The 15,659-nt window shown below is 34.7% G+C and overlaps 1 protein-coding gene across 1 annotated transcript; it reads left to right on the top strand.

Moving 5' to 3' along the window:
• Nucleotides 1-1,350: 1,350 nt before the first annotated feature.
• Nucleotides 1,351-7,333, top strand: LOC310718171 (hyaluronan and proteoglycan link protein 1-like). Its single transcript, XM_083526753.1, has 4 exons — nt 1,351-1,641; nt 5,175-5,507; nt 5,929-6,225; nt 6,662-7,333. The coding sequence occupies exons 1-4, from the start codon at nt 1,578-1,580 to the stop codon at nt 6,943-6,945; spliced, it is 978 nt and encodes a 325-aa protein (XP_083382879.1). The 5' UTR covers nt 1,351-1,577; the 3' UTR covers nt 6,946-7,333.
• The last annotated feature ends 8,326 nt before the right edge of the window (nt 7,334-15,659 follow it).

The following is a 15,659-nucleotide window of genomic DNA, read 5'->3' as shown; positions in this document are numbered from 1 at the left end:
GCTCTGAAGTAAATAATGAGACTCTGTGTAAGCCTGGTGACCCATTTTAACAGCTATGGGCCAAAGCTATGGGTTTCAATGTAATGTTTATTAGGGCGATTTTATTTTTTGTTCATTGTGCTTTTTTTTTTTTTTTTATAACTATGGAGCTAACAAGAGCTGTGTTGTCTCTACAGCAGCATGCCCGCTATCTTGCAGTCATGCCATTCAAGGGCTCCTTAGGGATTTGAGTAAGTGGAAAAAGACTTGCACACTAAAATCCCAGACTATATATTTTCTCTCTTATAACTGCAAGGAAAATAAAACCTTTAATTCCAGTCTATTGTACAACTCAGAAAGAACCAAAATTGGAAATATTGATTACAACTGGTTGTTTAACTGCAGTGCATTAAGTAATAGCATCTAAAGTGTGATTTCCACTCTTGTTTCAAACTGTTCCATGTATTGAGTAAGTCTGTGCTTGTAAAATACTGATTATAAGCTTGGACGTCAGTACTCTTACTTTTGGATGGCAATAACTTTGTTGGATTTCCTTTGTATACACTGGAGCTCCATAATGCTGGAGGTTTCATCACAGCCCTGGGTTTTTCTGAATTTTGACAGCTGTGTTAAGAGCTTATTAGACCATCTGTGGTGAACAAGCATCCGGCTCTGTTTTCCCCCTGTCTGTCACTATCCATGAAGATGGTGGAAAAAAATCATCTCTATAGGACCAAACACTTCCTTGCACCTTGACATGCCTTTTCTATCTTAACAAGGTAATGGATTCTTTCTTAAGACTGTCAGTCGGTGGGTACACTGTACTATGAGCTTCCATAATTTATTTTATTTTGCACACTGGGTGATACACTAGGTATGGTAGTTTATTACTGGGGAAGGAACTGAGAATAAAATGTGATGGATGGTGATGTACACACTAATAACCTGCCATGTTTAAAATGGTACTGTTGGAAAGCAATGAAATAAATAAATTAAATAAACATGTAATCATGTCAAACAATTATGCAGTGTGACTCTAGTTTATAATTTCTACCATAATTCTTGGAATTTTTTTTTTTTTGTACATTTTTTGTTTAAGGTATAATGATAAACATAGTACAATATTAATAAAAAAGAAAAAAATATATCCAAATATAAAAAAATAGCCACCTAAAACAGCATATTTACTGTGCATTAAATAACTGCTGTTTTTAAAAATATAAATATATGATTTGCAATTTTAAAGCAGCAGTTTTGTATGTTATTAATGCATATTCATGCATTATTATAATCTTAAATAGAGTAACAGTAAGAGTAAGTCTAAGCAGAATAAGTGTCAATTAGGTTGTAGAAGCTCTCAGCATTAAAGTAGGGTGGTGGGTGCCTTGGCTTCTCCAAAGGGAGGCGGAGTGATCTTAGCCAGCCACCCCGCTTAAATAAAAGGCTCTCTTTGCAACCAAGGAGGACCCCAAACATTTCAGTAGCACCAAAACTGACAGCTGCCTACACGTCCACACAGACAGCAAAAGAACCAACACCCCCACTTTTGTTTTGCTTCTTTATTGCGCAGGCCCAAAGGCAAAGAAAGAAGAAAGAAGATGATAACCATAATTGCTTCGGCGTTAGTCTGCCTGAGCCTTTTCAACAATGTACATACAGCAGGTATGGGAAATCTGTGTTTTTCTGTGACTTAATGAGTGTGCATGTGTCATTGTGTGTATTTGTGTGTGCAATGTGTGTAATAAAACTAAACAGTGGAAAACTGCTTTTGACACAAAGCAGCACTGTGTAAAACTGACTGGACTAAGAATTTAGAATATTAATGAGTCATTCTTGGGACCATCAATGAATGAATGAACGTCAACTAAAACAATGTAAATGTTTTTTTTTTCTATTTGGATTCAAATATACTATGTTTCTTTCATTCTGGAGCATCTAATAACACTAACAAAGACACAATGGTTCAAAGAAGGGGTGTGGGGGATGGTGGCAAGCCAAAAAGAAAAAGAATGTGACCCTCATATGAATATACATAAATGACAATGAATAAATAACAATATTCTGAATACTGTGATGAGACCAATACAATCATTGCAAAGTATTATTGTATAATATTTAAATATATAATACTTAATTTTATAAAAGCATAAATTGTTGCCAGATTAAGTATGAGATATTTTCAAGGGTCAACTATATCCAAAATATTAGATATAAATGATTAGAAATAGAATATTTATGCATGATCATTATGCTCTATTTGCTGGCATTGTAATTTCAACAGTACTGTGTGTGGTTCATTGGCACAAGCAGTTATTAATATTTCCCACAATATCCCGCTGTAGGAAATGATTTTTCAATAGTTCTACTGTAACTAATTGGTCCTTCTATATATACTAATGCTCACTCAGCATTCTACTCCTTACATCAGAGGTTTGTGCATGCCATATATCCTTCTGTACAGTCTCAGTGCAGAGACATAAGGCCAGATGCTGAATTTTCACCCACACCCTTTTGTACAACTGCTGTGTGTGTGGGGGGGTTTGACAGGCTGGAAGAGCAAGATTAACAGTGCCAGCATTTCAAGCCCCTTTCTGAACTCTGTCCAAATGCCTCTCCCTTTCCTTCTGAGGTAATGGTGTGTTAAGTAAGCAGTCTGAATGGGCTCAGATTTGGTCTGGACTGTGGCCTGGCGAGCAAAGGAAAAGAGAAAAGAAGAGATGAGAGGAGGGAGGGAGGGAGGGATAGAGCTATTATTGCCTTAATGGACAGTGTGGGACAGGCATGATTTATATAGGAGAAAGTCATTAGACAGTCATGGGTCAGTAGGAGCATGTGAATGTATCTATGAGAGAAAGAAAGTGAGCAAATATAAAACATTTGAAATCATTTATTAAGAGAATATAACCCTGAAAACTTACCGAAACTGGTGACAGGTTCATTCTTTTATTCCTTACTACTGTAACTGTCATTTTTTTCATTAGAGTTCTTGTATTGACTAAATAATAAATAATACTTACTGAATTCTTTTTTTTTATGTAAACCAAAAGGGTTTATTTTGTTTAGGTTGTAGCACATTGCTAATTTACTGTTAATGTGACATATCAGTGGTCCCCAATCTCCGAAAGAATACATAACTTACATTATTTCTGTTTCATTTATTGTCTGATTCTGAACAATGTCTTTTTTTTAATTACCGGATTCTTTCCACATCTGTCTATGAATCACTCTTGATGCATGTCATGATGCCTCCATCCGCTACCTTCTTAAAGGGGCTGTTCCGGCCTCTAACACATAATACATTACCGCTAAATTGAAAACCCCCAAGCAAACAAAATAAACAAGAAACAACAACACAGTGGATTCCCGTTTATTATAAAATTTAGAAAATACCAGTTTTTATGCCGGTCGTATCATTTTATTTTGTTGTATTTATCCGCCACACATTAAAGCCCGTCCGTGAAAATATTGTCCGACATTAATCTGGTCCATGGCGCAAAAAATGTTGGGGACCACTCTGATATAGTATACTTAAAGTTATAGGAGTTAATGTATAAATGTTTATGATTATCTCTCCAAAGATATGCAAAATTATAACTGAAATATTTATATTAATTTTTGGGGAATTGTCAATATGAACATATGCAATTATGCTTCCACAACTGCATGCTATAACTGTAGTTCCTATGAATCCATAAAAAAAAACCTTTATTTTAAAGATCCTCCTCTGAGTGTCCTGATTATATCCAATCTGCAAAAATTCTGCGGACAGATGCAGAACAAATTGCCATACTGAATACATCACTTCCTCTTTCATAACTCAAACAGACAGCTGGTTCTAGTCCTGTTGTGTAATTTTTTTTGGCAAATGTTTTGTGTTGTAAATGTCTTACCAGTCCTGTATTTTATCACTATCAATGCCTTGCCTTTTTAATTTGGTTTTAATTTACTTTGATTTTGTTTAAAAATTACTCATCAGACCTTAAGCCAACAAACACCCTGTATAAATAAACTACTCTGGAATACATGAGAACTATACACTAGAGGAAAACACACACACACATATACACACACGCAGTGCCAAACAATTAATTACCATCACTTGCGGATATTAAGTGCTTTATTGTAGCTGTGAGAGGAGGCCATGTCAGAACACACTGAATGTCTGCATTCTTACAGCTTCCACACTGTAGTCAAGGAATGACCAGAGTCTATATATAAGTCAGAAATGGGCAACTGTCCAGCACTGAACTAAAATAAAACTAACAAAATGATTATTAGAAGGTTAAATGTCTATTTAAAAACTGATCATAATGGTTTAACTTCAGTACTAAGTCTCCTTAGCCAGCGTTAGGGTCTTTTTGGCTGTTTTTAATAGGATTTCTATTGTGTAAGCCAGGGCCTGTAAATTATCCCTACATCATCTATTCTGACAGACAATTGTAAATCGGAATATATAGGTTGAAATTTCGCTGTCATGCTCAACAGAGATTGTGCCTAGCCATTAGACATCATTTATGTCAGATCCCTAACTTCTGAATGGACCGGCTTCACCCCACTGTACTCTGAATTCCAGTTTATTAGGCTTTTGACAAAATACAGTAACTGCCTCATTAGTTTGCCAGGCACAGAAGTGTTGCTACTCATTATTTGCTAATTGCTTGTGTGTCCAACCTGTTGAACTAATGAATTGTTAAGGGTATAGGATCCTGCTTTATCAAAAAAAGATGTTTTGTTGAAAAGGACAAAAGCAAGCACTGATTCTTGATATTCACTGTAGCACATGAGGACAAGATTTTACCTTAATATCTAATGATTTATGGTTTTATTGTGGAATAGAAAGTCTGTAGATAATAATTTTTCATATGTGAAAGTTCAAATAAATAGAAAAATAGCAAAAGCTGTCAAACATGCCAAAAGTCATTATTGGGTGAAGAAAGATATGATATAAATATTAAAATCATTTAAAGCATTATTTGGTTTAAATGATGTAAGACGGTCATGAGGTATTGCACACACATTCAACACAGCTCTCATCCGGATCACTTTTGCACTACACTCTAGTAATATCAATTCCTTAATAGAAATTTGGTGCATTTTTAATTGGAAAATATCAACTTGATCATTACGAAGTCATATGTAGACATTTAGTTGTCTTTGTTAAACATGGTGAGAATAATTTATTTGTCTCTTTCCAGAGGGCCGCACTATAATCCTTGCCAGACCAGGTGATGATGTTAACCTGCCCTGCCGACTGAAACCTTATGATGATGCTGTTTTTGGTGGGCTTGGAAACAGGATCAGCTGGACCAAGGTGGAGAATGATGTGGAAGTAGATGTACTGCTTTCTATGGGTCTTCACCAGGTCAAATATGAACGATTTGAAAAACATGTTAAGCTCCTGAAGGCTGATGAAAATGATGCGACTCTGGTTATTAGAAACCTCAGACTGGAGGACTTTGGCATATACAAGTGTGAAGTCCTGGAAGGCATGAATGACGTTGTTAATGAAGTGGAGATTAAAATGCGTGGTAATTATATTGATAAATTTTTAAGTATGAATAAATAAATGAATATTTATGAATATTACAAATAATTTTACCAATGGTCATCCATCTATCTATCTATCTATCTATCTATCTATCTATCTATCTATCTATCTATCTATCTATCTATCTATCTATCTATCTATCTATCTATCTATCTATCTATCTATCTATCTTCATCACTTTCTCTTCATCACTCTGTTTATCTCTCCAGCTGTAGGTTAAGTAATGTTTAACTTTAAGCTCCTTTAGTATCATGAATATTTCACATTAACACTACACATGGTAAATTAATGGGGGAAAAAATGATGTTAAACATTGAAGATTTAAATCCGATAAATGCAAACACATCTGATTTAAATCGAGTTGAACCTTTCATTAGGGGAAGCATGACTCTCTTTTTCAGGGGTTGTTTTTCCATACCAACCAAACTTGGGCCGTTACATCCTGAACTTCCATGATGCTGAGGTGGCCTGCTCAGAGCAGGATGCTGTGTTGGCATCATTCGAACAGCTCTACCAGGCCTGGAAAGGTGGGCTGGACTGGTGCAATGCTGGCTGGCTGAGTGATGGAACTGTACAGTACCCCATCAACAAACCCAGGGTGCCATGCGGGGGCAAAGTACCTCCTGGAGTCAGGAGTTATGGCCGGCGCAACAAAACCAGCCGCTTTGATGCTTTCTGCTACACTGCTGGATACAATGGTGCCTTCATAAAACTTTATTTATACCGAAAATGATTTATATCAGACAATTGAATATTCACATTTACCATTAATTCATGTTTATGTTTATTCTTTTTTTGTGCCAGTTAAGTACAAATATTCCAATAATCACTATTTATTCGTGAAGTAAAACAAAATTCATGATATGAATAATATGAACTAATTTCTAAAATAAAATGTAAAAAAATTCTGCATATTATAAATATGTATATAATTTATGTAGAAAATAATGCTATTTATGGGAACTTTGCTAAAGTATATGTTTTGTTTTCTGTTTTTTTTTCCTATTTGCCTTCAAATTCATTCTTACTTCCGTTGTATTATTTCTAACCACTATAAAATTGTTATTTTCTGAAAGTATCATTATTACTAGTGTATATGTAATCTATAATTATATATCATTTTCTGGTCTTTAGGAGAAGTGTTCTTCGTGGATCAGAAACTGAACTTCACCGAGGCTGTGCAGGTCTGTGAGAATAAGGGAGCAGAGTTGGCAAAGGTAGGGCACATGTTTGCTGCCTGGAAGCTGAATGGTTACGACCGTTGTGATGCTGGCTGGCTGGCTGATGGTAGTGTGAGGTACCCCATCTCCAGGCCCAGGATGAAGTGCAGCCCCACAGAAGCAGCCGTCCGTCATGTTGGATTCCCTGACAAAAAGCATAAGCTCTGTGGTGCCTACTGTTACAGGGTTCACCAGTAATTTGCTGCAAATGCCTTAAGCTCACACACCAACCAAAGAGCTGTAACACACGAGCATTAAAATATAAAACCTGCAGAGTCAGTTATCATGAGCGAGCATTAAATCTGCAAGCTTGTTTTTTTACATACAGAAATTTTCGTGCTATACATTTCCAAACATATACTGCAATTAGTAAAACAATTATTCATCATAAACATTTTAAAACTTCTTTTTTTTTATCCATTTTGCATATTTTTCAGTCATGCCATTACTGCACATCATTGTTTTCAAGCAACACCCTATTTTATAATACCTAATAAATTAATTAATTAATTATGTAATATTATTGAATTACAAATAAAAAAAATACAACTTTGACACATCTGAAGTATCTTGTCCGAGCACTGACCACTGTTTTATGTTGTTATAAAAAAATAATTTGCATTAGTTTTGGAAAGGCAAGGATTTTCTTAAATTGCATTAAAATCTTTTCTGGAGATGAAATGCATTTTTAGTCTTTACAGAAAGCTGCAAATTCAATTACACTGGACCAAGAGGCAATGAAATCTTTAAAAGGACCCAGTTGCTTACTAGCAACTGCACTTCAATGTCTGAGCCTTTGCATTACTGTAAGTGCCAACAAAACATTGTAACATGGATTAGGTAAATTTTTTATCACCAATTTCTATGGACTACAATGAGAATTAAATTACAATGATGTGCCACTAAATACATAGTCCATATTTGGTATTTCTACAGACATGGATTTGTTTATGTGATTGTGAAGAAAACTCGACCTATTATTCCTTTCTGTACTATAAATCCACAATATAGATTCACAATGCTTTTTTTTTTTTTATATATGTACAATATATTTTTTTTTTCTTTACTAAAATGCAGTTTGTTGTTTTTAAGTTTTCAAATGGAAAATAAAACCTTTAAAAAATTGTATTGGCTTTTGAAATTTTATTTTAAATAGATTTATTTGAGTATTATTTAGCTATAATTAGTTTTATAGTTTTATTTTCTCCATTAGTAATTTTGCATGTATCTATATGCGTTGTGCAGCACAGCATTTATTAAGTATTGCCATTAATAAGTATGGCAGAGGTGTTCAGGAGTACTACATACTTGATACAATTGACTTAATTGTGTCTAACACAATGTAGTTCCTGTTTAATTCCAATTTCCATTTTGTTTTAATTAAATGTTTCACATCTTTTAATTTCATGCAAGTGTAATGTAAATGTATGTATGGGTTTAAAGGTTTAGATTCAATGACCCACCAAACCGGGGGCACAGTAAAACAGTCACTAGTCTTTTTCATTTAACAAATTCACCATGTTTTATAAGCAAGGCATAAATCCACAACATGGCCCTCTGTGGTTTCGGTATTAAAATGAACTCTGGAACAAAAACAAGCCTATAAGTTACACCAGGCAGAGACTTCTTGCCCTTGCTTTCTTGTGTTAAAAATTAAATGATGAAAGCTTTCTTCGGACTCATAAATGGAGCTGAGGTTCCATGGCTTTTTCATCTGATCCCTTAATGCACCGATTTTCCAAAAGTAATTGAAAACTGGATTATAACCTTTTTTTAATAGGGTTTATATTTTTCAACAGACCAACAGATCAGGGCTGTTAAATTTATGTTCTGGTTTTGGAGGAAATACAGTTTTAACATCCAAATATTTACTTGTTTAATTGCAACAATTTTACAACTGTTAATGGCATGGTTAAAAAGATTTATTATTGTTAAATTAGAGAATAAATGCACAGACCAACCACAACAATAAAAGCACTGAGAGGTGAAGTGAATAATATTGATTACCTTGTTACATTGACATTTGTCAAGTGGTGGGATATACTGTATTAGGCAGTAAATGAATTGCAAGTTCTTGAAGTTGATTATTGGAAGCAGAAATTGAAAGTATCTGAGAGACTTTGACAATAGACAATGTTGTAAATACAAGTAACTACCTAAAGTGCTCCAAAGAAGGGCAACTGAATAATCAACATCAGGACCATGGGCACTCTAAACTCATTGATTCATATGTGGAGCAAAGATTTGCCCATCTGGTCCATCACTAAGGAAGAGGTGCAGTCCAAATTGCTGAAAAAGTTCATGCTGGCAATAATACTTGTTTAGCATGGAGCAAAGCAAGCCAAGTAAAGTGAATAATACAGTTTGTACAATACACAGTTAAATGAAACAATGTTCTTCCAGGACTAATTTGCTTCATAAGAACACATAATTACACAAGACAACACAAAACTTAGACTACACAGATCTACAAACCAGAAAACAAAGTGTGCATGTGCAAATGTGTTTAAACAATTTAACAGAGTTCAATACATGCAAAAATGAACACAAGTGTCTTACAGAGCAGTGCTGACCAGTACACAAATCTAATGTAGAGTTATGTGCAAAAGCATTGTCAATATAAAATCAAATACTGTATATGTAAACATTTTAGTATCTTTAAAAACAGTTGTTTTGGAATCTGCAAAAGGTGGGATGAAATACAGTTATACAGTTTGGTCATGAAGGCAGGAGAGTGTAAAGTTCAATTATAGGGTGCATGGGGTCATCCACAATCTGTTGGCTTTGCAGATGCAGCATGTGCTGTAATTGTCCGTGATGGACAGAAGAGAGACCTCAAAGATTTTCTTAGCTGTCTTCAAAATCCACTGCAGGGTCTTGCGATTCAAAAACGGTACAATTCCAAAATTAGGCAGTGATTTAGCTGTTTAGGATATTCTCAATAATCTTTCTGTAGAACATGGTGAGCTTTCCACAGCTTATTTCAGAATATACAAACACTGCTGACATTTCCTACTCATAGAGCTGAAGTTGATTGACCAAATCAGGTTCTGCAACAGTTAAACACCAAGAAATTTGGTGCCGTGGATGATCTCTATTGAGAAGCCATATTCATTGAAGAGTGGTCCAGTGAAATGGACCAAGCAAGTTGGCTTGGTTACTGAACTGAATAACATTTCCTTTTACACAATGTGTAGGATCTGTTTATCCTTACACAATGTTTAAAAGGAACCAGAATACACAATGTCAAAAAAAGGAAAGGTGGCAGAGTCAGTGTGATGTTCTGGGCAATGTTTCACCTGGAAACCTGTGGATGTTACTTTGAGATATCCATAAAGCATTGTTGCAGGCTAAGTACATTCCTAAGAGTTGTATTCTCTAATAGCAGACCCTCATCCAATTGAATAATGCACTCTGACACACTGAAACAATTGTTCAATAATGGTTTGAGAAGCATTAAAAAGAGTTTTGGTGAAAGATATCACAGAAGATTAAGAGGTCTTGTAGATGGATCAGAGCATGTTTAAACAACAGAGACCTTAAAATATAAGGCTGGTGGTTTTAATGCTATGGCTGATATATGCATATACTGTATTGTCCATATATAAGTAAAATAATGTACAAGCAGAATGTAGAATATCTAAACACAATCTCTCCTGATCTATACTCCCAAGAATAGATGACTTTGAATCTGCAGAAAGACTCTTTACAGCTGAATTGATCAATATCAAAGGTATCAATATGGGATCAATAACATTGCTATTCATGATGGAACCCTGAGAGCAGGACACTACTATCCCATTGTTAATAAAAAGTATAAAGCGGTGAAATCTTTTCAATGATTCTGCATCACCTTTTTTGTTTCAACAAAGAGAGTCCATAGCCAGCACATTTGCTTTCTATTCTATACTAAAAAAACTTTACTTCTGGCTATTGTTTTTTTCCCCTATCTTTATAGAGAATACAAAGGAGTTCCCAGCTTGAGGTGTTCTGTCAGGAAAGTAGGAACTGAAAATAAGGGGGGACTTCTATAAGATATTGAAGATAGACATCAAGCTAGAAGAATTAAAGAGGCAGGATGAAACTGGAAGGGAGTATAAGTGTTTGATGTGAATGAAAGCTATGGCAATGAAAATGGAAAAGCAAGAAAAAAGAAAGCTCAAAGATATCAGAAGACAGGAAAGCACTCTAAAGCAAGAAATGATAGGGCAAAATAAGGCAATGAGGATGGTTATATGTCAAGAGAGATGGGAACTTTTCAGAGGGAAAAGGCTTGATCTAATAGGGAGAACGGGAAACAAAATGGGACAACAAATGGAACAGAAAATCGGAAAAAACATAACCTTTTCTCAAGGTACAAAAGTACAAAAAGGACTATTCCATTTAAGATTACAAAAAAAGAAAAACTAAAAGCAGCATATTGCCAGGAACACCTTCAGCAAATATTATTCCTAGTTCTTGCAAAGTTACATAGAACATAGACAAGCTTTTCGAGTTTTGTGAGGAATGTACAAAAGGTTTGAAATTTTATTAAAAGTTGCTCAAAAAAACAGTTGGCTAAAGGCAGCCTTGTTAACTCAATAGACATTAGGATTTAATTGCTAGAATAATTCAGCACACCAAATTTCATCTTAATCATCCCTTTGCTCCTGAAGATGCCTTTCAAGTGATGTGGAACCATACAGGTAGTCCTCAGTGATAGGTGTTTTAGTAAGTCAGGTTCTGCTTCTTTAAACTGATTGACATATTGAGGGTAAAAAACAATAATTTGTACAAAGACTACTGATTTGTATTCATACATATACTTCATGCATAAGGCTCCATAATTAACATTAATAAAAAATAACTGGAAATAAAAACTATTGTGACCAGTCTGTAACCTTAACACATTTAACAATTTTGACAAAATTCGCCTACATTTGGTTTAATTTACTTATTGGTAATTCTCTATATTGTATAGTGCTTTATAAGTCAAAGCCTGGCCAACTAAAGGTGGGGAAGAAATTCTCTCAGAAAACATTTCTATCCCGATCAGAAAATCTCTTCCAGTAGATGACTCTTTGCTACGATGACTTCACCCCCACCTACAGCAGTTTTGAATGGTCGGTAATGAAAATTATGCAAATCGTAAGCTATGGCCCTCGCAGTCAACAAATCTCGAACTAACCGAACATCTTTATTAGATTTGGAATGACGTCAGATCTCCCCAACTTTTTTGAGGAAAAATCTTTTGCCAGATAGTGTACAGCCCTCCAGTCTAGTTCTAGAGCTTAGTACACTTTATGCCAATGTGCTTGGAAGATTTTTTTGGTTGCTTTGACACCCAACCCTTTACCTTAAGCATCATATTATTTTTTTTCCTTTAATTTGTTATCTGGTTTCCTGGCATTTATTGTTGTAATTTATAATTATTAACAGTTTATTAATGCATTATTTATGCAGTTTATTATTATTAACATTTGTCATTATTGACATTTGAATCGTTTTTAAAACAATTTTAAATGAAATAGCTGCTTGGTTAAATATATACAAAAATATTTTATCATATTTCATAAAAAATTAAATTAAATACATCAAATTAATGCAATAAATGTTTTTATTATATTGATTAAACTGAATAATTAATGAAATTAGCACAAAACAAACAAACAAAAAAGATATGATCTACCTAACTGTTCTACTTATTTCAGCAGACTTTACCGAATGTCTTCATTCCTTCCATCATTTATTCATTCACTTCCTCGATATGCAGATTTATCATGATTTTCTTCTTTTAAGAGAAATTCTTGAAGCTGGACCAGGAAGTGTTTAGCGGCTAACGCTAGCACTATGGATTCTTTAGCTTTTCCATGTATGCACAAATCAAATCTTATTTCTGGTACGGAGTGAGTAGCACAGCGACACTGTGCTAACCCTAGTTTTCTTGTTATACCCCAGGCATTGTTGTGCATAGTTTCAAGTTTATTAATAATAATAATAATAATAATAATAATAATAATAATTATTATTATTATTATTATTATTATTATTATTATTATTATTATTATTATTATTATTATTATAAAAAGTGCACTTAAAGTGTGAGGTGGAGACTAAACAAATTTGCGGTCCTTCACTTAATATGTTCCTGAGGGAACTCAGAGTTTATCTATGTTCCGCACACACGTGTATACCAAACCGAAAGCCCTGTATCGAAAAATGTATGTGTGTGTGTGTGTGTGTGTGTTTGTATATATATATATATATATATATATATATATATATATATATATATATATATATATATATATATATATATATATATATATATATATACTTCCCGTGGGCTCACCACCTGCAGGAGGGACCGTAAGGGACGGTGCTGTGAGGATTGGGCAGCAGTCGAAGGCGGGGGCCTGCTTGGACTGCTGCCCCCGCGACCCGAATTACGGATAAGCGGGAGAAAATGAATTAATGAATGAATATATATATACTTATAAGCTTTACTATTGCATTGTTTCACGCATGTTAATGAGATAAACCTTGATTAGAAATGTTAAAACTAGCGTTTTGAGCAGCTCGCGGTTGCTCACGAGCCGATCTGAATAAGAGTCGGCGGTCGGAATGAAAGTCGCGAGCATGCGAGGTCGCGAGCGCTGAGGCCGCGAGCTCCGAGGTTCCACTGTATTTAGGTATGGCAATTTTACATGCACTAAAACTTTCTTTCGGTTTCTCCCGTTAGGGGTCGCCACAGCGGATCATCCGCATGTTTGATTTGGCACATGTTTTTACACTGGATGCCCTTCCTAACGCAACCCTCCCCATTTATATTAAGGCTTGTGCGACCCTAATGGCTGGGGTTGGTTCCCTGCACTATTTAAGCAAAATCTTAATTATTGGGACACCTATATGATTCTACCATAAGCTGTCACCTTGATGACAAAAAATGATACAGTCAGTCTTTGTTTGTCATGTCAATATATATATATATATATATATATATATATATATATATATATATATATATATATATATATATATATATATATATATATATATATATATATAGTGTGTGTGTGGGGTCTCAAAGTGGAAATATGCTCATTATTTCACTTTAGTTGAGTATAAAGACAAAAACTTTTAAGTCAAATGTAAGTTGTGTCTTTCTGGTTCGAAGCTCGTATCTACAGCGATAAACAGCAACTCCAATCTGTTGAAACACCTCCATGACCTCCATGCCTGAGGAGCTAGAAGCTAGAAGCTAACCCGGTGTTCTGTTCTACATTGTTGATAGTTTTCATACTTCAGCTGTGAAAGGAACATGTTTAAGAGCTCAACACAACAGCAGAAGCCACTTTAGTTTTTGATTGTGAATATATTATTTAGCTTGTTTTGTTATTTATTTCAGAAATCCTTGTGATATATTCAGTTTGTGCTGCTCTGACTTTAATAAAATAGTGTTTAAAAGTTACGTTGTGTTTAAGTCAGTTTTGTGTTTGTGTAGATCATAACGCATAAAAGGGCATTAATGGAAACATTAGAGAAGGTTCTTTAAAAAAGTAACTAAAAAGTTACTTTTAACAGTAACGCATTACTTTTTGGTGTAAGTAATCAACAAAGCAACTGTAACTAGTTACTATTTTTTAGTAACGAGCACAACACTGCACAAATAAATAAATCCTTTAAGGCTGCATTTTATTCGTCTTTCTATTACCTATTCTTGCAGTGGTTGCTTGCTTGCCTGTTTCACAATCCCAACAGCCTTTGCTGCTGCATATTTGTTGACTGGGCATATTTCATAGTAGCCCTTACCTTCTGATTTTAGCCTGCACCCTAGGAAAGTGGACAAAAGAAATAGCCACACAGTTCCTTCTGGGGCTTGTGTTCTGGTTCTTGCAGCCATTAAACAGAAGATAAACTGTCTTTCAGTCCACAGTTTATTATCTTTGGTGTTTATATTTATGGTTCGTCAGGGACATCACGTATCTCAGGTTTGTGCCCTTTTCGACCTAGGTCCATGTGGAGGTCCAGTGGGGAAACGTTTCTACAAAATCAGTCCATCTTTACAGACCTTGTTTGGACAGCTGACAAAGCAATTTGTCTGTGATAGAGAGCTAGGCTTCTGCAAACCTTATTTGACAGAACTAATAATTCTTAATTCTTGGACTTGAATCAACCTTTTATCGTCAGTTACTAAATGCTAATTTTATACTCGTTTATGTCCTTGACTTGCTTGCTTATTTACTGTTTGTCATTCATATTAAAACCATGTTTTAATTCAAATGAAATAGAAATTGTGAAATCGTTCCTTATTTAAGAATTGAGCTCATTTAAACATGCGTGCCTTTGACACTTCATTGCAAAAAGTATCTGGACTGAAAAAAACACCTAAATGTATTCCTTGAACTTCAAATTACAGCTGTATTTTCCCTTATGCTGTTATATAAACTCCAGACTTCTAGGAAGGCGTTCCACTACATTTTGTAGTATGACTATGGGAAAATGCTTCCATTTAGCTCATGTTGAGTGAAGAGGCCTGGGGTGCAGTCAATGTTCTTTTCCATCACGCAAGGTGTTTAGTGGGATTGAACACATTCTACACCACTGTGTGATTTCAAGTTTGCAGAGACAAGTTTTGGAAAAGCCCACATATGCATGTGGTGGTCATGTGTCCACACTTTTGGTCATATATTGTATCTTCAGAAATGAAAAGTATAAAAATTTTAATATTATTTTAAAAATTTATATGAAAAGAAGAAGGTTGAAGGGTTTAGTGTTTAGGATTATTATTTACGTGCTGTTTGTTGTTTATTAATGGAGCGTAATATGAAAAATATTAAACCGTGCATAATATGTTAAATAAGTATACAAGCTTAGTATTTGTGTGCTTGTAGCATAAATTAATCACTCCATCTTCTGGTCAAAATGTATTA

The sequence above is a fragment of the Silurus aristotelis genome (assembly GCF_946808225.1).
Source record: "Silurus aristotelis genome assembly, chromosome: 23".
Lineage (NCBI taxonomy): Eukaryota > Metazoa > Chordata > Actinopteri > Siluriformes > Siluridae > Silurus > Silurus aristotelis.
The sequence above is the reverse complement of the archived record's forward strand: the minus strand, read 5'-3'. Positions and strand labels throughout refer to the sequence as shown.